Source organism: Epinephelus fuscoguttatus, linkage group LG20, assembly GCF_011397635.1.
Source record: "Epinephelus fuscoguttatus linkage group LG20, E.fuscoguttatus.final_Chr_v1".
NCBI classification, from domain to species: Eukaryota; Metazoa; Chordata; class Actinopteri; order Perciformes; family Serranidae; genus Epinephelus; species Epinephelus fuscoguttatus.
In genome coordinates, this window is record NC_064771.1 from 1,354,517 (window position 1) to 1,377,906 (window position 23,390).

Below are 23,390 nucleotides of genomic sequence, written 5' to 3' on the forward strand. Positions count from 1 at the left end.
CAAATCTCTTCTGCTTGTTGCCTCTCCTTAGCAGTGGTTTCCTAGCAGCTATTTGACCATGAAGGCCTGATTCGTGCAGTCTCCTCTTAACAGTTGTTCTAGAGATGGGTCTGCTGCTAGAACTCTGTGTGGCATTCATCTGGTCTCTGATCTGAGCTGCTGTTAACTGGCGATTTCTGAGGCTGGTGACTCGGATGAACTTATCCTCAGAAGCAGAGGTGACTCTTGGTCTTCCTTTCCTGGGTCGGTCCTCATGTGTGCCAGTTTCGTTGTAGTGCTTGATGGTTTTTGCGACTCCACCTGGGGACACATTTAAAGTTTTTGCAATTTTCCGGACTGACTGACCTTCATTTCTTAAAGTAATGATGGCCACTAGTTTTTCTTTAGTTAGCTGATTGGTTCTTGCCATAATATGAATTTTAACAGTTGTCCAATAGGGCTGTCGGCTGCATATTAACCTGACTTCTGCACAACACAACTGATGGTCCCAACCCCATTGATAAAGCAAGAAATTCCACTAATTAACCCTGATAAGGCACACCTGTGAAGTGGAAACCATTTCAGGTGACTACCTCTTGAAGCTCATGGAGAGAATGCCAAGAGTGTGCAAAGCCGTAATCAGAGCAAAGGGTGGCTATTTTGAAGAAACTAGAATATAAAACATGTTTTCAGTTATTTCACCTTTTTTTGTTAAGTACATAACTCCACATGTGTTCAATCATAGTTTTGATGCCTTCAGTGAGAATCTACAATGTAAATAGTCATGAAAATAAAGAAAACGCATTGAATGAGAAGGTGTGTCCAAACTTTTGGCCTGTACTGTATATATATATATAAACGACGACGATATCGTAGTTTGCACCAGATTGCTTTTTCTAGTCGTGCCGGTTAACGTTCAAACTCGGGTGGTGTCGCTTTAGATGCGTCAGCATGTTAGACGTGTTTCCAAGTACATACCCAACTGCTGTTCTGCAGTGTCGGCACACTGCTTTTGTCTTGTCAACTTGTTTATTTCCATCTTCGTAGTTTACCCTGAAACCAAAGTGTTCCCAAACGGAGGACTTAAGGTTTGCGGGTGGGTCTTCAGGTTCGTCAGGCTCACGTGCCATGTTGTCAAAATGCGAGAATGCGCTGCACAAAGTGAAAGTGGAGATTTACGGTCGGACTCGGTCCGTCACTCAATTATGTCCGTCGGGGAACTAGATAGTTTAAATGGTTCGGCGCGCAAAAACGGAATTAAAATAAAACAAAATAAAATAAAATAATATCCTGCGCCCAATAATTCGGTACAGGGTTGTGCTGAACCGAAAGTCGCTTACCAAACAGTTCGACACAAATACATGTACCGTTACGGCCCTAATATATATGTGTATATACAGAACTAGGTTGCACGGCGACATTTTCAGAACAAAATAAAACAGGCTTCACTGAGAGTCTCTCTCCATGGGATATTTAAAAATAGCAGGTTTGTGCATTTAGTCCTTCTAAGGCAAGCTCGGGGGGTTTATGGTTGCCTCTTTTCTCCAAGTGAGGAGTAGAATATATGCAGTTCATATAATCCGCCCAAAATTAATACATATAAACACTTGAAGATCCACTCATTACTAAAAGTGTCTGTCATACAAAAACTTAAGTCATAGTCAAAGTTGTTAATACGGAATATTTAAGGTGTGTTGATTGAGTCACGTCGTCAGCTCGTGCATTGAGTAACATTACGGGTTAACGTTAAAAATCCCGGCAGACGGCCCAGTGAATGAAGGGATTATATCTTCCGTTGCTGGCCCCTGTGTTTTGTCCACGAAAGATTAAAGCGGAACAAATGTATTTATTTTATATAATGTAGTCTTATTGCCGAAATGATGAATTAATGGAAAACTCTAAATAAAATTTTGTGAAAACTTAATCCACTTATTGACACTTTTCCCCGCTCTGACTAATTTTTTTTTTTCTTAATGCACGTACATGCATTAAACCTCTGTGTCCACTGGATTAAAATGGCAGTTCTGCCTTTTCACCAGTTGTCATGGTAAATTGTAGTATCGGAACTCCATTGTTGATGGCTTTTTTCAGTCACTGCGCATGAGCTCAACTCAGAGTGAACATACTCAGAGTTTACTGAACTGACTATGATCAGCTGTTCTGAAACTGAAAGGTTTCATGAGTTTTCCATGTCAGGGTTAATTACCTCAGAGTTCAGAGTTAGGCTCAGTTTTTTCCTTGATTCTATACAAACAGTGTAAAACTACCTTTCAGATAGTTCAGGGTCCAATGTTAATACTACCAGTGTTTCATGAAGTTGATGTCACAAGATCACCCTGAGGACAATGGGTTATAAATACTGAAAATGTTCTTTCTCCTTTAAACCATATGCTATGAAAAAAATACTAAAAATACTTAATTGATTTAGTTTTACTTGCTTACTGGTCAGAAAGAGGCAGAGCAACTAAACAACAACCTGAGCACGTCTGAAGACATGAATGAATATGTTATATCCGGGAGACACTTTTCTCCATAAAGACTCATTCTTATAGAACTTACCTAAACTTTCAACAACCAACCTGCTTGTATTGATAGTGTTTATAACCGTGTTATTATGCATATTATTATGTTAATGATTTTTCCAAGAGTCCAAGAGTTATTGCAAAATAGTTAATATTTTTGAAGTGACTACATAGTCTATACATAGTGCACACATTTTCCACTAATGACACTTACAGTGTGTGACTGTCAGTTTATGTGCACTAGGTATCAGTAGAGCATGATGACAGACATAGGTGCTGTCTCCTCCATTAGACATTCATTGCTGTAGTTTCTTCATATGTGTCATGGACTGTTGGCTGCCTCCCTGAATGGGGCTTGTCAGACATAAATATTCAGTGTTTGATGTTAGATTGTTGTACATTTTGTTTGGCTCTCTGGCAGACTTTGACACACTCCTTGGAGGTGAGGTGGGAGGAGTGGAGTTTGGGAAGCTTCCATTTGGAGCCTGTGAGGAGCCAATCAGGTAAAGATGTTGCAACTTAGATGACAGGACATTCCAAGAACCTGCAGTACACCACCAACAAAACTGAACTTGCTGTGTTTTCACTGGCCTTTGATTACATTTCAGGTTAGAGATGCACCGATCCAGCTTTTTCAGTTTCGATACTATCAGCCAATTCCCGATACCAATCCAATACCATGGTTGACCTAAAAAGCTATATACTTTTACATGTAGAACAGAAAAGACTAGAGTCATCAGGCATCGAGGACTACATAGTTCTTTTCTAAGATAAAATGAAACAAGATACATAGTTCGCGTTGCAATAGATTTAAAGGGAAAGGATCGCCTCAGGTATAGGTTGCATTTTCCGATACCCCATCCATCTCTTCTGATGATATCGGGGCCAATATTCGATCCAGATATCAGATCGGTGCATCCCTATTTCAGGTCTCCACAGTATGTGTAATAAATATGAGAATGTGATGGCATAAAAAGAGACATGTTTGATGTGTTATGTCCTCTTGATGTCAGTAAGATCCTAGCTGGGTTTTGGCATTTTTGTTTGTGTATATTTATGTGTTTTCCTTTTGCTATGTTTACATTAAAATGAATAAATATTGGTCTAAAAAATGTAGAAGAAATTCTTACACAATGAATCTTTTGCAAAACAAAATGAACAATTGTGTCTGTTTTTGGATGTTGTAGTGAGCTTCATCTTGCAACCACTTGGCCTCAGCTGACGGAAGGCATAGTTGTGGATAATGATGTCTACAGGTAAGAGTGTTCTAGACTCTGTCTGAATCCCACTGTTAACACCCTCTTACATAGATGAATAGATAGATACTTATTTACCCCAGGGGGTGATATGCATGACACAGCAGCAGTGCATGAGAAATAATGTTAAAACTGATGTCAAACACAAGTACTAACAGGGTGCAAAACCTTTTTAGGCTGCTAACTAGATTGGACAGCATCCTCTTCTCCATCACAGCTCTAGAGAGTCCAGCTCAGCTCCTCTTCCTGTCAGCAAGCCTTTTTAACCAGCATGTTGAGATTGTCAGCGTCTCTAGCCCTCTTTTTCCATCCTCAGTACACCGCCACATTATAGATAGCACTGCCCACCACTGACTGATAGAGCTTCTGTAGCATCTTGTTGCAGACGTCGAAGCCTCTGAGCTTCCACAGGAAGTACAGATGCATACACTTCAAATTTCCCAGGCCTTCCAAAGGCCTTCCGGAAGCCTGCCAATGTCAAGCCAATTTCCAGCCAAATACCATTCCCCCCCACCTTTCTGCGGGTGTGCCTAGATTCCACTGTAACACGCCCATTTATTCACCATGAGATGGCGCGTCTCTCACAGAAACAAAGATTTAGAGGCGCAACACATTAGTTATTGAGGAAAACCTAAAATTTTGTTAAAATTGGCCCAGGTCTCCCCTATCTGAAAAATATTGAGTTAGTCTCTCAGAATATTGAGAAACGTTCTGAAAATAACTTAGTGCCTGAAAATAATTACTTAAATCATTTTTAAAACGTTGCTCATTAAGAGACTTAAATTTTAAAATAACATTAACATTAATTAAGTGACAGAATCATTTTTATAATGTGATGAATTGTAAAATGTCACTTTTATGAGGTAGTTCAGACATCGATAGTGACAATGTGTTGTTAAATGTTTGCATCAAAAGTTTGTACAGCCCACTCAGTGTGATGATCTGAGTCAGGGCCGCACCTCCCTAAACGCAGAACACGCGCTGTGCGTAGGACCTCATCTTCCATGGGGGCCACATTTTGCGCGAGGGGACGCATTTGCGCATATGCGCAATGGATGCACACTTGCGCTACCATGAGGCGCGCGTAGAATCAGCTCGAGGAAGGAGAGAAGAGACCTGACCGCCCATGCGTCGCTGCAATGATTGACAGCACTGGACATCTGAACAGGCACTTGCAGAGCTGCAGCAGGTGAAGAGTTGTCGACATGTCGTCCAAAAGAGCCTCAGGAATATGTGCGGGGACGGGAGGGCGGGCGGGCTCCACGGAGGGGGAGACCCGAGCCTCGGGGATATGTGCGGGGCCAGGAGGTCGGATGCTTCCAGAGAGGGGAGAGGGAGAAATATAGCTAAATAAGATGAAAATAGAAAAGAATGTCTCTGTATTTTATTTCTGTTTTCAGTGTTTAATTAAGGTGGGAGAGGCGGAGGGCTGAGGGAGATCGGATGCCTCCAGAGAGGGGAGAGGGAGAAATATAACAAAATAAGATTAAATAGGAAAAACCTGTCTCCCTCTTTTATTTTCAGTGTTTAATCAAGGGTGGGGGATTGAGGTGGTGGAAGTTACTTTCTTTTGATGAGTAATTGATGGCTATTTGTGACTCAGATTTGTTTATTTATTTATTTCAGTTTGAAGTTATTTTTATTTAATATTTATTTATTTATTTATTTATTTCAGGTTGAATTTTTTATTTTATTTGACTCATACAGCCAAACTACTGTATCTACAGTACATTTGTTATTGCCAGTAAAGGTTGTCAAGTTAAATGGCAAGTTGTTGTACAGTCATTTTGTACCTATGATACATTTGGGATGGGGGCCTCCAAATAAAATTTCGCTTAGGGCCCCAATTTGGTCAGGGGCAGCCCTGATCTGAGTGACTGGGAAACCTATTCACATGGCACACTCACCCATTAAGAAGGAATGAAAAGGTTCATGGTAATGCTAATTATGTGTTTGAGCTCTCTCACCTTCCAAGATAAACAGGACCACATTATGTCGCGTGCAGTGAAAGTACCACGCTCCTTTTCAGTTAAACTCTGCGGGCTATGTGCAGTTTGACCTTCGTTGCGGCTGCATGTGAGGATGAAATGGCAATTTCAGCCTGTGATCTCTCACTGACTGACACCCTCATTGAAGTGACATTTTACAATTCTTCATATTTTAAACTAACGAAATTTGTTAGTTTAGTGACATTTTACAATTCTTCATGAAGATTTGTAAAATGTCACTTTTATGAAGTAGTTCAGACATCGACAGCGACGATGTGTTGTTGAATGTGTGTGTCAAAAGTTTGTAAAGCCTACTCAGTGTGAAATTTGTTAGTTTAAAATATGAAGATTTGTAAAATGTCGCTTCCATGAAGCTGTTCAGACATCAGCGGTAAGGCACACAATAAGTGCACTTGCTGTTATGATTTTTGTGACATAGTTTTTTCTTCCAATTATTTCATGTAACTGATCTTTTTTTTTTTTAAATAAAAATTTTTTATTTTTAAATAACAATTTGCCTCACATGGCTTTACAGCATACGACATCCCTCTGTCCTTTGGACCCTCACAGCGGATAAGGAAAAAACTCCCCAAAAAACCCCTTTAACGGGGAAAAAAATGGTAGAAACCTCAGGAAGAGCAACTGAGGAGGGATCCCTCTTCCAGGACAGACAGATGAGCAATAGATGTCGTACAGAACAGATCAACAAAATAAATTAACAGTAATCCATATGACGCAATAAGACAGAAAGAGAGACAGAGACAGAGAGAGATGCAGGATAGACTGTAATGACAGCAGCTTACAACAACATTAATGAAAGTAATAAAATTATAATTATAATTATGGCTACTGTGGTACAATAAGTTGAAAGTATATATTAATATATGATAGTATACATATGTGCCAATAATCATATGTATAATAACAGCAGAAATATGACTAATGATAACAGCAGCAGGAGGCATCGGGCAGGACCATGGCAGCAGCAGAACCACACACGTTACACTATCCAAGCACCGCTGTGATATAAGTTAACCTGCAAGACAGAAAGATGGAGCCTGACCATTTAGAGCTTTATAAGTTAACAGTAGGATTTTAAATTCAATTCCGGATTTTACAGGGAGCCAGTGCAGAGAAGCTAAAACGGGAGAAATATGATCTCGTAAACACAAGAATACTTTGCATTTCTTTTATTCAAACACAGTGTGAAACAGGTGACAATGACATGCTTTTATTAAGCCAACATTTCCACTTTCCACTCTGTCCTTCTCTGTTAGTCTCCCAAAAGACCTCTATGGCTCAGACAAGCTCCTCCTTTGTGCGATGAAGCGATGATCCGCCCCAAAATGTCCTCTTATGCATGGTGCTGCAACACCTTTGATTTGATACTGTTCTCAAATAGTGTCTGTTCATGATTCCCTCAGTGATGACCATAGGTCCTGGTCCATGTCGTGAAATCATCCCCAGACATGGAGCTTTAAGGGATGTTTGGGTGTAGGTTTGGCAACAAAGTGATCCTTTCTCTTGAAACTAAGCCTAGTATTGCAGAGCTACTGTTGTCTCATCCGTAAACAGCACATCATCCCACCTCTCCCCAGACTCCATCCACTGCTGCGCTTGTCTTAGCCTTGCTTCTTGTTGCAATCTTTTATCACTGGAGAGAAGCGAGTCCAACCAAGCAATCTGCGGGCTCTGCGTATGGCAGTCAGGCTCAGTGAAACATCAAAATCAGCTTCAATTTTCTTTTTTCATTAAATATGCTCTGTGTGGGAAGCTCTCTCCCAAGATTACACTAATGAGAGGCGCAGTAAAGCTTCAGCTTCCACACTCACTGCTCCTCCTGGTGGATAGACAGACCATTGCAACTGGTTTCTACAAATTAAACTTAGGTGCGTTACCAGTCGGCCCCGTATTCTCTACGTCATTGTGGGGGATCTCATTAGAGCTATGAGCCCAGCCAGGTGACGACAGGGACCTGTCATGGATCGGTCACGACTTTGCCATGGGCCAAACAGGATATTTGAAGTGGCTGCACCTGTAGAGTCGGTTCTGGCCCTTCTTGTCCCCAGCCCACTCTAGCTTGTTGTTCAGGTGTACTCTGAGGTATTTATATGATTGACCCAGCTAAGCATCCTTCTCCTGGATGATCACAGGAGGCTTAAGCCTAGTTCACATTACACGATTTTTACCGCGATTTTGACATTGCAGAGGATCTTGAGAGCCACCTTGGGTTGGAGGTGAGTTGGCAGATAGTCTGCCACGATGAGTCCTCATGTGCGAACAAGCCTACGAGCAAGTCCGCGACTGGGACTGGATATCTGGCATGCTAGAAAACTGGAGAAGTGTGTCACGACTGACAAAGAGCATCAGCCAATGAAAGGCGGGATATGTCCCACGTCAGCATGGTTGGAAGAAATGTGAGGAGGACAAGCCGCAGGGTTACCAGGTCTGCTTATTAGCTGCGACTTTGGGCTTGTTTTTTTGTAAAGACACTTACAAATATTGGTAGTCATGGTTGCATTTTTTTGGGCTTGTTTCTAAAGTGGAGTTGCTTATTTGGGCTTGCTTTCTAAACATTGCCTTTCTCCATATATCCGTCGCTTCTTCTGGGCTTGTTTCCATAGTCCTGGTTGCTTGTTTCTCTCCCAGGATCTGGCAACACTGACAAGCCGGCAAGCAACAACAACAATTCAGTTCAATTCAAATAATTTATTTGTTTAAGAAGGGACAGTGTACATCAATGAACATTCCTTTTAAAGAAAAAAAATGTAGATGTAGATGCAAATTGCAGCCAAAAGGTGATTGACATTGGTAGTCCCCCTGCCAGATGTTTGTCAGCATAGTTCCTAAAAAAAGTAATAAAAAAATCAATACAATACACATAAAATATGCAATTACAATATAAAATACATTAAAACACATAACAGTCTTATCGTCACAGTATAAAGTCACAGGATCACAGGGAGTGCGTTGTGTTTGGACCCAGGCCCTGGAGGCCTATCTGATTCAACACTTGGAAGAATATCCATGCCTTTACGATATGTCGTCTCCAAGTTACACAAACATGGTTTGGTGATGTCACCGCATTATCTGGGGCACTGTCGGTGAGGGCTTGGTGGAGAAATCTTGTGGTGTGCACACAAAGGTTGTAACGCAGTTGGCGAGACTCCCGATGACAGAAACACACAACGCCAGGTATGAACACTCAAAAGATTACGATAGTCTCTGTGACGCAAAATCAGGGTGAAAATCATGTAATGTGAACTAGCCTTTAGTCCTTCCACAATCAGCTTCTTTGTTTTGCTAATGTTCAGCTGCCAAGGGTTCAGTCTGTTCTTCCAGTCTAGGCTGAAACAACATTGTCCACACAGAACTTGATGCTTCCTGTGATGCAGTGTGTGAGCCCCGCAATGTCTGCACAACATAGTTCAGTCAGCATTTCCCAGTTCATGGCCTCATAACAGCCCCTCAACATCACACATGTCTCTGACAGCCATCTCCTGACTGTCCAGGTGGTCACAGGTTGGGGTGTATGAAGGTAGATTTGTGTCTTTATTATTCAATCAAAAAAAAAGTTGCTTCAATCAAAAAATATATTTTCAATCAAAAAATATATTTTCAATCAAAAAAAACTTCACTTCAATCAAAAAAAAAAAACATTTTCAAACAAAGAAAAATAGTGTTTGAATGCAAAAAAAAAAATATTTGAGGCCCAAAAAATTGCATTTGAACACTTTTTTCTTTGCTTGAAAGGTTTTGTTTTGATTGAAGTGAGTTATTATTTGGTTGAAAATATTTTTTTTGATTGAAGTCATCTTTTTTGTGTTTGGGCCATATCATGGGTAGGACACAAATGTCCTACCCATAATATGGGTAGGACATTTGTGTCGTTATTATTCAATCCCAAAAAAATCACTTCAATCAAAAGAAATATTTTCAACCAAAAAAAAAACATAAAAAAATATATTTTCAATAAAAGAAAAAAAGTGTTTGATTGCAAAATAAGTATTTGAGACCCAAAAAGATTCATTTGAACACATTTTTTCTTTGATTGAAAACATTTTTTTTGGTTGAATTTTTTTTTCTTTGATTGAAGTGAAAAAAAGTTTTGGAGTCTTTTTTTTTTTTGTTAATTGAATCATTTTGACACAAATATCCCGAAGTGGGCAGATGCTTCCCCATTGGTCAGACATGTTTGAGCGACAAGTCTCTACACCAATGACGTTTGAAATGGGAATCTCTTTCTGGAACAAGCAAGTCGCCATTTGTAAGGTACAGTATGCAGTGACAATCCGTCTTCCATCCTATTGATAGCATATCACCCTATTACAACAAACGTAAAAAGACTTTGCCACTGAAAAACAATTTGTGCTAATTAACAGCTGTCTTTATTTTCAACTTCAGTATGAGGATCGTTTGTTTTTTCCCCCAACAACTGACCATTGCTGCATGAATAAAACAATTTGCGTTAATTTACAGCTGTTTTTGTTTATAGATTTTTTATGTTGGACGATTTAGGTGTGGAAAACCGTTATTCTAAAATTTGAAAAATAATAATAATAATGATAGTTGTAATCCATATGAATTACAACTATTATTATGACTTCGACTCCACATTTTGTTCAAGTCTTTTTCATATATGAATCTGACTCAAACAGCAGAGCGGAAAAAAAAGACATAACTGTTTAAAAACATGTAAAACTACTGCATGCAGGTCGCAAACTATCCGCTCTGCTGTTTGAGTCACAGATGCATACGTACCTACAGTACCTGTACTGTGGTGATAACACGCATGGACTCCGAACCAGGGGAGCCAGTGGGGGTGACTTTTTTTTCCTGCAAATCGCAGTAATGTCGACACTTCTGTCGAGATAACCCCAGAAGCTAATGAATTTCAAAAGCTAATGGGGATCCTAATAAACAAATAAAAACTAAGTCCTGGAAAAGACTAGATGACGACGTCCAGGAAAGATGTCAAAATCATTTCCTAAAAGTCCACGATCTGGCCTAGTCCTGAACGTCACTGAAAGACGTAATCATGACATCATTTGGCTTTCTGGGAAGAGTTTCAATGAAATATGTAATTATTTTAGTCATACTTTGTGCTGTATTGTTTACTAATTTAATGTAGTTTCTGTGAAATTGTTCATGTTATGTGTCATCAAATTGCTATAGCCTATCATTAAAAATAATAAATACACTTGCCAATATGAATCTGGAAATGGGGCTGGATTGGGCACATCATGAGGAAACCAACCTCCAACACGACCAGACAGGCCTTATTGTTTTGATCTGGCTGGATCAAAGGAAGCAGATAATTGAGGCTGTCTTCTTGTCTGTTCTGGATTATGATGATGCTACCTATAGACACGTTTGTGCCTCCACTCTTAAACCCCTAGATTCAGTTGATCACTCTGCCCAAAGATTTATTACCGGTGACAGTTATTCAGGAAACTCCCTTGCCAATCGCTGGTGAGAATCGGAAGTACGTCACAAGGGTTGTGCACAGAGCCTATGCTATACCAATGGGGAAGCACCCGCCCACTTGAAATTCCATTGTCTTTGGCCAGAGTGAAAGCTAAATTTGACCTTATAAATATGAAGTCGCGTCCTCATGTACATAACCTCTAATTGCTACATGCATGCAATTCCTGATTAATGGCAAATAAAATATGGTTTAGGGTAACATCACAATATGTGCACCAGGAAATAAAAGACCCACACAGTTATCAATGTAGGGTTTCAAGATCCTTGGACTTATTCATTGTTGATCAAAAATTACCATTTCAAATATTATTACCAACAACAACAATAATAATAGTAATAAACTTTGTTTTTATATGGCACTTTTTAAAAACATCTTTACCACATCACATACATTTCAACAATTCATTTGTAATTCACAATACACAATAATAGTTAGACATGTAATAACCCCTTAACAATAACATTTCATATTTAAATTTTATTATTTTCAAACTTAAAGACAAATAACATACAAAAGTATACACAATACAAAACAATGGCATGGGGAAAAGGGGGTGATGCAGGATTCAACTCATTAATATCAACAGAAGTAGCCTACAGTACATTCGACCAACAGAAAAAATAGGCCAGTGTAGATCATAACCTTCAGCACCTCTTTACCACAGCCATCTGTCTTCCCTCCCAGGCAGAAAGATACTACACATCACCTCATTATCTTTGCATTCTCAGATTATACTCGACTTGCATCATGTACAGTAAAAACCTGCAACTAAGCACTTCACAGTTTTTTAATTCTAAAAAAAAAAAAAAAAAGGTTAGTCTTTGGTGTGCAACCAGACTGTATCTACTTCATCTCAACTAATTGTTGATCATGGTGGATAACAAATATCTCATCCATGTATGACCAGCAGGTGGGTACTTCTTAAATTATATTGGTCTTGTGGATTCAGCACCCAGTTACATTTTAATGCGAGCTGAGTGTGTCATTTTCATATTTTTGGGAGGATAAAGAGACAAATCAGAAAAGGACTGGTAGTGTTTGAGGTGTGTGTTTGAGCGAGTGAGTAAAAGAGTGAGTGTGAGAAAGAGACAGACTTATGGTTTGGGTAACTGGTTCGCCAAGTGATTATCTATATAAAGTCTGTCACCTGTGTAATTATGAATGGCATACATGTACCCCATGTGTTGGCTAAAAAAAGAGAAGCACTATTTCTCAACCAAAGAAGGAAGTGACTAGGATTTGTTTATTTATATTGTTTGAAAACATGTTTGTTATAATCATTAAGTGCAACACACACCGCCGCCGTACGCCGCACGTCAAAACGGCCGCCTCCATTATATTCTATGAACCAACCCACACTGGCGCTGGCCGCCGCTCATGGCAGCGCTGCGAGAAAAGCCTTTTATGTACATCTCGTCTCGTAGGATCAACTCCGGTTGTTTCAAATTTTTAATAAGATGACTTTGATAAGAAACTCACCTGTGAAATTCAAGTTGTTGTTGCCTCAAAGTTTTTCCTCTTCTTCTTCTGTTATTAGCAGTTGGCAACCGTTGGCAACTAGTGTAGGTACAGCCACCTAGTGGGCTGGGGTGGGAAACACATGTTGACGGTGCCACTGTGCACCGCTGCCAGTGTGTGTTGGGGGGCGGCCCTTGACGGCCACAGTGCCGTGCCGGCGGCGGTGTGTGTTGCACTTTAGGCACATAATAGTGTGGAACATCACTCACTCATTACCAGTGTTGGGTAAGGGTTACTTTAAAAGTAATCAAAGTACGTTACTGCGTTACTTTTTTAAAAAAGTAACCAGTTACTTTACTGCGTTACTCCCTGAGTAAAGTAACTAAATTACTTTAAAAGTACTTCCAACGTTACTCCCTGAGATAACTCAAGCACTTTTAAAGTACTTTTAAGTATTCTACATTTCCTATTGGGCAATGGACCACAGGGCGCTAAGCCTACATTTTTTTGTCTCCAAAATTAAAGTTATGGACCACTTGCCCTTCACTGAGATCCAATTCTCCCATCACAGCCGTCACTTTGACCAGTAGAAACACAGAACAATCTGCTGCCGTAGACAACTGTATGACAACAACACCCCAGCATTTTTAATATTTCCTCTAGGAATGTTACCACACAGAGTAAAAGGGGGAAATGATGGTGTGAAACAGCAGAGGCACTTTGTCAACCCACTGAGTTAACGTTACTGTCATTAGCATCAAGCTAGCAAACAATGGTACATCCTCACGGTCGGACATAAAGTAATAACATTAACAAATAGCGGCGGGGCTTTTACTCACCACAGCTGAAGAGGCTCCCAGCTTCATTTGAAACAGACTATGGTCCGTTATGTATTAATCCCTCTGTGTGTTTATATATTTACGTTTTATCCGCTCCCGTTGTCTTTGTAAAGCTAACATATCACACCGTCATTTCAAACTCAACACTTGTTTCAAATTAAAAGCCCCTTATAACCTCGGCTCGAGAATCACTCCATTTTCCAAATAGGCTTTTATTCTGAAACATTTGTCAGAACTTCCTGTGGAAGATACAGTAGCTTGATAGTTTATTTATGGCGCTTCATATGTAGCTCCTGCCATCTGCTGACGCTTTTAGGTGACTACAACAACATGTCGGCTGGCACATGAACAGACACAAATAATAGTAAAAGTGATGAAAATAGGACAAGAAGAACCCGATGACATCACACACGCCGTGAAAGACAACCGGGGATAATTGGTGAGTACCAGCGTGTAGCGTGTACCAGGCATAATGCAAGTCCTGAGTCTGAAATATGTTTGTCAGCGAGTCCTACTCCACTTCACTTTGTAACGTGTTATACACAACTCTGCTCATTACAAGTTGAAGAGCACGCAGGTATATATCCTGACCAAAGGATAAGGAGTCAGAGGTAGGGTTCTCTTCACGTCGCAGCAGACAGGGGGCATGGAATGTCAGGAACAACAACCCCATGGTCAGTGTCTTCAGATGCCTCCTCTTGATGATCTATGTGCTGCAGCTGCATGGCCCAACAAACAAATTAATGATAATAGACAAAGTGCTTAAACTGTTACACCAATCAAGTATTACATGCCCACCTCTGCATAGTTTGGCTCAGGCACAGGTGCTTGGAGCATTCCAATTTGCCACATCTGTTGAGGTGTCAGGTTTGCCTCTATGCTGATCGGGTGGTTGTTCCAACTGTCTGTGAAATGCTGTAGATCTGCCCGCAGACGAGGTATGAACACATACTGCACACAGAAGAGGTGGATCGCATTGATCACAGCCATCTTGACTGAGGAGGGTAAACCCACACCTCCGACTGACACATGATTGTCCAACAAATGGACAAGTTTACCTTCATTTCTGTCAAAGTAGCTGCTATAAAAATGGTCTTTTGTTGCAAGGCAGCAGAGCATCTTTTCTTTCTTCTGCAATATGAATATATACCTTGAGGGCCATCCATTTCTCCGAACCCCCTCCATGAAGAGTCAGAAAGCAGTTGCTGTTTTGTTATTTGCTGCTGTGTCCAGATAGAAAATCTATAAAAGAGGTAGACACATACCATGTAGGTTTTGGAGTTGTTCATGAGGGTAAATATGTGGTGAATGAATAGAAAATGAAATATCTACCTTCCTGAAAAATCCATCTGTTCCTCCAAAGATGACGATGTTATATCTTTCAAAAATGCATATGAAAAAATATATAACTCATTATGTATTACAGGCTCATGTATAACTACCATATCATACAACACAGAAAATTGGTCGACAAGCAACATCATATAATCATGTAAAATAACTTCTGCCAGACAAGACATTTATTTACCTTATCAATTTATGATTTGTATCAATGTGGACGAGAGACAGGGGAGCAGGAACAGAGTAGTTTCGTCGGGCAATGCAACAAAGCTGGATCATCCTGGCAATGATACCTGCACCATCTACACGCTGCAAGGACAGCCTCACTCTTGTCCATTGTAGACGAAGGCCCATTGCTTGGAGACTTCCTTTGACCATTCTGTATCCTGCATGCGGCATCCTCGCCTTAATGGCCCTCACTTTCTGGTCTAATTCTTCATCGGAAATTACAGAATAGCATGCCCTCACTGACATGTTGTGGTCCTTCATTCTTCTGTAAAGGGTTGACCATGAAATACCATGCATTTTTGCTAAACGAGCAAGAGGTAAAGAGGTATCCAGCAGCATCTGTAGTGTGTCACGACTCATTTGTAGTTCTGGTCATCCTACATTCCCACTCCAGCAACTGGTGGCTACGTCATCAAATAGTGGAGGAACAGGATTATGTGACAAATGTGAGCTGGGAACTTCAGTCAACTGTTGCAGACCATCAACCAGCTCTGCAGGAATATCCATGTATTGTGCGCCAGCTCGAATAAACTGCAACTCTTGAGTGCACACAAACAGGAGGTACTCAGAATCTATGGGTAATCTGTTGATGACAGAACCCAACCTATCCCTTATCCTCAGTAACAGCTGTTGTGCCATTGGAAGTCTGCAATGAAATAGTATTCAATTGAGTTAAAATAATGTAATTAACAGTGCTAATGTAGCCTATGATAACATGAAGTGTGTGGAGTGCACGGTACTCACAGTAAACTCGGTATCGTAGATACTGCAATGTAGCAGCAGGTGGTGGAGTAAGTAGTGGCAGGTGTCTGCAACCACAGCACAGACCAGATGCTGTGTCAGCCGGTCGGGCCTGGGACACAAACACACAATTTAATAGGATTGTGTGTGGAAGAGATGATTTATTGTACCTATTCATGGGTACCAAATGTAGTCCAATACCTGCCATCTTTGTGTCCTACACAGGTGTATCAATGTGTCTGACTGCATAGGAATCTAAGGTTTAAAGACACGCAAATGTGTGCATGGTACTCATAGTCAACTCAGTATTGTAGATCCTGAAATGTAGCAGCAGGTGGTAGGTGTCCTCAACCCCAGCACAGACCAGAGACTGTGCCAGCCAGTAGGGCCTGGGACACAAACACACAATTTAATAAGATTATATGTGGAGGAGATGATTCATTTTACTTTTCCAGAACATCTGAGTGTGTAGGGTTGTTACAATGACCAGAATGGAGACTTGGATAAACAAGAGAAACCCACCTGGCGTGATAGAGGGCATCAAGAGCCTATACTGCACCTGTCTAATGGGCAGTTCCTGAATCTTACATACATAAATCAAACAAATGACCTATTTTGAATTAAAAAAGGCAGGGCTACGACTAAAAATTATTCTAATAATCGATTAACAGATCGATTATTTTTTCGATTAATTGATGAATCAGATTAAAAAAAAAATTCCACCCCTTTATTCAAAAACAACTGATAAATTCAAGGACTTTCAATGACCTATGCCCATTTGTGTTTATCTTCAAAAACTTTACAGGGAAATAATTTATTCAAATTCAAACTTTTGAGGATTTTACGGTTAGACATTATACTGACAAAAGGCTGTCTATGGTTAAAAATAGCAGAAAAACAACCAGCTTATGCCACAAATGTATCTGAATCTAACCTGTACCTTAAAGTCTGTATAGCAATAATAAATATGCTCTGTTTTTTTGGATCGAAGTTATCCAAATCCTACTGAAACGTTTTGAACAACACAAACTGAAGGTTTGATACAAATTAAAACTAGGATTGGATTTCGTGATCTAATCCGATTTCAGAATCCTTCTTTCCCTTTTGAACAACCCATTTTCCAGATTTGATCCAATCCGATAACCAAAATCCGATCAGATTACCTTTGAACAACTGGCCCAGGAGGATTTCATTATCCACATTATTCTGATCCAGATTACAAGTTTTGAAATACTGGGCCCAGGAGCGCAAGAATTTAGAGAAACGTTGCTGATTGCAATATGGTGGGTGAGTGATGGTCCAAAATCCGCTGTCTCTCAACCCAACTGGTCTATGCAGACAGCTACCCACCCAGAGCCTGTATCTGTTTGAGGTCTCTGCCTCTGAAAAGGACATTTTTCCTCACTACCATCGCCAAGCCCTTGCTCATGGGGGGATTGTTGGGTCTCTGTCAATTAAATTTCAAGTGGTGGAGCTAGACTGTAGTGTGTTTTGTGTCAAGTGTCCTGACATTAAGTTTGTTATGATTTGGCACTGTATCCACCTTATTCCTAGTCCCCATGATACCTTGCGTGAATTATGGGTGCAACTTCCGGTGTTGAATCGAAATCAGCGATTTTCAGTGGTAACTGTTTGTTTACAGTACTCTACTTTTCTTTCCAAGAGCAACTGGGAAATAAAACATGGAACACACTGCCTGTTCAACCTCAAACGGATTATGTGATCATACCTCTGCCATCTCTGACAGCTATCTCAAAGCATTGGGTTTTTTTTCCTTTTCAACTGAGCATACCTTTTAACCTTTTCAACCTTTTAGCTTGCTTTGCTCCATTAAAATGTTGTTAACTTTAACATGGCCCGAGCTAGCTTAAGGTAAACATCTGCTCCTTCTAAAGATGATTTCTGATTTCTGAAGACTAACTTAGAGATACTGACACATTCCGCAAACATTTAACATAGTTCAGTATTAAATTTAGTTCCATGTAAAATTAATAAATAAGATGTTTCCCAGCTAATCCTCTACTCTTCTGTATTAACAACGCAGTTTACAGTTTTTTTTTAACTACTGATTTATTAAAAACTGTGTTCTGAGCGAAACATGATGCTGAATTTAGCAGAGGACTTCAGTAATAGTAATATAAAGTAGTAGTAAAAGAAATAACATTTGGCATATATTTTTTATATGATATAAAGGAGGTATGGTAAATCAGTAACACATTCTCAGCCCTAATGACTTAATATATATTTCAAGGTACGTTGCTGAGGTTTTTTTTTTTTTTTAGAAACTGAGAAATTGTCTAATGTAGGTTAAGAATGAAGTCAGATGGGGAAAGACAGGGATATCATGTACTGACGTTGAGTGATGGACCTGTCAGTCTGGGTGTTATTCTCTTCTGCAAATTCTGATTTAATGCTTTTTTGCTATGTCTTGTGAAACTCTTGAGGTTTTATTTCTCATATCAATGATACCTTTGGCAACAGGAACAATCCCTTTTTGTTCTGGTTACATGTTCAACAAAACAAAAGAGCTGATGTGCTCGACTCACCGTCTGAAAAATCACAGAGTGCCGACCCAAAAATCACAAACTGAATAGATCAAAATGTCAACACTCACAAATATCATATATATCAGTCTTTTAATAATGCAAAGCAGTGTCAAAAACGGACACGTTTCAGCACTTGGCTTTCCTCGTTGACAAAATAAGGGGCTGCTTTTTGGGAGGAGGGGGATTAGATACTAATAGACTGTCCCTATCTTTTTCTCGAACCCTAGACAGACATGAATTCAACAGACTCTGATCATACCCTTTCTCTCGAAAACGGGCGCACATGACATCAGCCTGTTTCTCAAACTCTTTCTCAGAGCTACAAATTCTCTTTATTCTTAACAACTGACTATAAGGCAAACTCTTTTTTAGGCTATGAGGATGATAGCTCGAGAAATGCAAGTAATTATTCCTATCAGTCTTCTTTTGAAAGACAGTCGCCTGTAACAGTTCAGATTTATTTACTCTCACATCCAAAAAGGCTACTGCTTCTCTGCTTGCCTCAAGTGTGAAAGCGATAGTGGGAACTCTAGAATCAAGATATGTTGTAAACAGTTCTAGTTCTTCTGATGTCCCAGTCAACACAAAAAAGAGATCATCAATATATCTAAACCAGCACTTAACAAGAGCAGAAAAAGAATTGTTATTATATACATGGTCCTCTTCAAACTTCCCCATGAATAAGTTTGCATAATTTGGACTAAATGGGCTGCCCATAGACACACCCTGTCGTTGTAAATAAAAAGTGTTTTCAAACCTGAAATAATTTTTTGTGAGGACAACTTCAGACAGCTTTAACAATAACTCAGTGGATGGTATTTGTCGTACTTTTGAATCTAAGTAATAATGCAGGGCCTCCCTTCCCTCTTTGTGGGGCACATTTGTATATAAGCTCGCAACATCCATAGTGCAAAGCCAATCAGAGTCAGTGATTCCACTCATAGATTTTAACTTCCTCAAAGAGGAATCCTTGCCTGGGTGCGAGGAAAGCCAAGTGCTGAAACGCGTCCGTTTTTGACACTGCTGTGCATTATTAAAAGACTGATGTATATGATATTTGTGAGTGCTGACATTTTGATCTATTCAGTACATGTTCAACACACCACTCAGAGTAGCCACTGGGACTAACCACAGATAGTCTATGTGATTAACTAGCTTACAGCTACTTTCACTATCTCACTGGAAGTTGCGCCGATAAACATTTCTACAGTAGTGCCTGCAGGAATAAGGTGGATTAATAAAATTTACTTGACTTGAATGTACACTGCAGCAGCCACAGCATATGATGACTAATCAGCAATATAGCCAATAGCTCTCTAATCACTTTTTCATATGTCCCTCTTATCATGAACATGGAAATTATTAGGGTATATGTCACCAGTTTCATCACGATACAATATTATATCTGTTTTTTATTTACCGATATCACGATATGTCTGCCAAGATACAATTTCGATTCGATGTGGTTCAGGGGTCAGCGATTGATATTAGGCGATATTAAATGCCCATTTAACACAGTCTGTTACAGATGACGCTGTCACCCCTCTTCTTTTTTACTTTTGGCAATAAAACATATAAACAACACATAAGTAATAAGTACCGTAACACCAGGGCCACACTGCCCGCGGAAGTGCCGCGAATAGCCTCTGTTGGCAGGCAATGCAGCACAAACGCCAGGAACTCACAAGCTACTTTGTATTTACATTGATCTGCAACTGTGTAACTTTGTCCAGTTTGGCTGATGAAACGTTGGCAAACCTGGATGTTGGCACGGCCGGATTCAGCGTCCTCTCTCCCTCATCCTCATCAGTACCTCGTCAGATGATCATTGATAAATCAGTATATATAGTGTATATCTATAGTGTCAGTTTGCGTCAATGTAGCAAGTGTGACAGATGGTTAATTAATGATTGTATTTATATTTATAACACCTGTGAGTGGTGTGATTTTACTGTTCTATGTCCCAGTGATGTTGTACTCTATATCAGCACTCATGGAATGCCTCTCGTCCAATCAAATTACTCGGGTCGGAACTAACTGTTGTATAACAGTAAATGAAGTTAACCTTCAGGGCTTTCTGTCAGAGAGACATTTCTGGAAGAAGTCTTTTCATATTAACCTAAACCATCATCTTTTTCATAAATTGTAAGGAATATCTCGCTTAGGGCCCTGAAGGAAAAATTCTCCAAACAGCCACAAAACTAGGGATGGGTCACGCACAGTAATCCGGTCAGCATTACTGTGATATCATAATGTTCTGCATAAAACACTTTTCTGGGCATTATTTAACATCATATCTCAGGAACAGAAGGGGAAGTATTTGGTTAGATACTGAATTGGTGACACTAATCTTGGGTGTGGCAATTGTATAGATCATCTGTGCTGTCAGGGGGACAATGGGTGTGAAGCATCCATATTTTCACAGACATGGATGTAAACTGTAGGAGAAACTTGACTGGTGCGCAGAGGCATACAACCACAGGGCAGTAATTCTAGTTAACTCTGCGCCATGGTGTCCCTGTGAGCTCGAACATGTACCCTGGCCCGTCCACTCAAAGTAACAGAAGATTTTGATGGGCATATCATATTCACATATTCAGAAATTTGGACCAGCAGCATGCTTTGTGATTTAACTAAATATGTTCTGTCTCGTTGCAGTGACCTGGACCCTCTCCAAGCTCCCCACTGGTCAGTCCGAGTCAGGACAGCTGAAAACCCTCAGTGTTTACTGGGTAAGATGAATCCATTGGGGTCCAGTAGGCCTTTTAAAACACAATTTCTGCACTTATAAAAAGTAAAAAACAAAAAAACATGGCCATAAGATATTGTTTCACCTGTTTTAAATGAACAGCATCCTTTTTCAAGAATGGTTTAAAAGCAAATGTTCTTTTACTGAATCAAGTGCAGTTATCCCACCTTCTCTTCTTCAACACACTGAAATATTCAATAAACCAGGGAGGTTTACTGGGAATTGGATTATTTTCCCTTTTGTTTAATATATAGTTTTTAGCAGAAATACCTCGACAACAAAGTCATGCATTATTGGAGAAACCCTTTTTGTGGTAGTCAGCCTAGTTTAAGTTCAGCTGGTGTGCTATGAACAGAGTGCATGTTGATTTGTTTGTGTTAAAAGCAGTGAAATGTACACTAGCACTAGGTCTCTTGATTGAATATACATTGCACTACCATCTTGTCATACCTCACCTTAATGTGAACCTGCAAGATTTTTACCAGCTACCTCACATACAGAGTGTAGCATGGAAAAAGGATCATCAAGAACGTTCTCTGGAGATTGTGGTTCAACAACATCTACCTTATCCAGCTGCTGGAGGCCACTGATCTCAAAGCAAAATACCAGCCTGAACTAGCTTCTAGAAGATTCTGTTGCAGAGTCTCAGATGCCAAACCTCAGGAATGGGACAGGTTTATCCAACTTCAAGGGATGAGCATCCTCAAATGTATACATCATAGATTTTAGTTTGGCTTGGAAACTTTCAGTTGCACCCTGTGATCGCTGATGGTAAGGAGACACACTTGGGGTTCATCTCTAACTCTGTAACCTGCTGATAAAGGTTAGATACCAAACTTGACCCTCCGTTTGACTGGATGGCAGGTGGGAAGCCTGCCCAGAAAAAATACTTACTTTATCTTGATGCTTCATTGTAGAACATCTCTCTAATCTCTTGTGGCTTCATCCAGCATGGTAAATAGATATTCATTTCAAAGTTTGGACTTTGGCAGTGGCCCCACACTGTGGCTCCTGCTGGACAGGCAGAGTTTGCAAAGGCAGAAAAAACAGCTGCACACAAAAGTTAAATAAAAACAAGGTTTTGATCTTATTGGATCTTCGTGATGTCAGAATGTGTTTGAAAAATGGAAACCACACCCATATTTATAAATAATGCTCACTAATATGTGTTTTGCTCATGCGCCGTACTGAGTGGAAGCACATTTTCGTAGCTCTGAGTTGTAATATATGTTTGTTTTGTCTTATTGACTTGACTGAGGACTAAAACAACCATGGAGAAGATATTATACACAAGGAATGACCACCTTGCGCTGCAGCAGTCAAAATATGGAGTTCAGCACCTCATTCCAGTGGAGTTGAAGGTGCCATACCGCGGATGCAGAGCTGCTGCAAAGCTAAAGGCTAGGGGGCGGAGATACAAGCCTTTTCTACCATCGATCCTCATGGGTAATGTCAACTCTCTGTCCAACAAGTGTGAGAAGTTGGAGACACTTATGAAGAACCAGTGCGCTTATCATGAGTGTAGTCTGACTGAGTCCTGGCTGGATAAAAACATCCCTAATTCCTGTGTGTATTTACTCGGCTTCACTACTGTACGAGCTGACAGAGATGTGACGGCGAGTGGAAAGAAAAAAGGTGGGGAACTGGTTTTGTTTGTGAATGTCAGATGATGCAAACCTAGTCATATTACTGTAAAAGAAAAGATCTGCTGTCAAGATATTGAACTGTTGGTAGGTGGTCTTAGACATTATTATGTACTGAGAGCGTTCCCCCGCATAGTCGCCTTTGTTGTTTACATTCCACTATGCGCTGCAGCGGCAGTAGCGTATGATGTCATACACGAGACAGTTGCGAGAATACAAAACTAGCACCCTAATGCATTCATTGCGGTACCAGGGAACATCAATGAAGCGTGGAGTGGAATAAGGACCATCACGGGCTACAATAAGAGGAGCAGCCAGGCAACAGCAGGTGATGTGGACAAGGCCAATGAGTTCAACCGGTTCTACAACTGCAGCCTCTCCCCCTCCGCTATCTTCTCCACACTGTCACACAACTGGCACTGTATCAGCAGTGACACCTAAAATGGCGGCAATAGCAGCAGCAGCAGTGATACCAATGGCGGCAGCAGCAGTAGCAGCAGCACAGGCAGAGGTAACAGCAGCATTGGCGGCAGCAGCAGCACTTGCACCAATAGCGGCGGAAGCGGTTGCACCAGTATTGGTGGCGGTGGTGACGCCAATGGTGACAGTTGC

The 23,390-nt window shown here is 40.3% G+C and overlaps 1 protein-coding gene across 2 annotated transcripts in view; it reads left to right on the top strand.

Moving 5' to 3' along the window:
• The window catches only part of rab3gap1 (RAB3 GTPase activating protein subunit 1), a 134,074-nt gene that overhangs the window by 64,630 nt on the left and 46,054 nt on the right, over positions 1–23,390 (top strand). For both annotated transcript variants that reach the window (XM_049563869.1, XM_049563870.1), the window contains exons 9-11: positions 2,923–3,004; positions 3,689–3,757; positions 21,045–21,118. In XM_049563869.1, the coding sequence (XP_049419826.1) occupies positions 2,923–3,004; positions 3,689–3,757; positions 21,045–21,118 (225 nt within the window). The remainder of the gene's footprint in view (positions 1–2,922; positions 3,005–3,688; positions 3,758–21,044; positions 21,119–23,390) is intronic.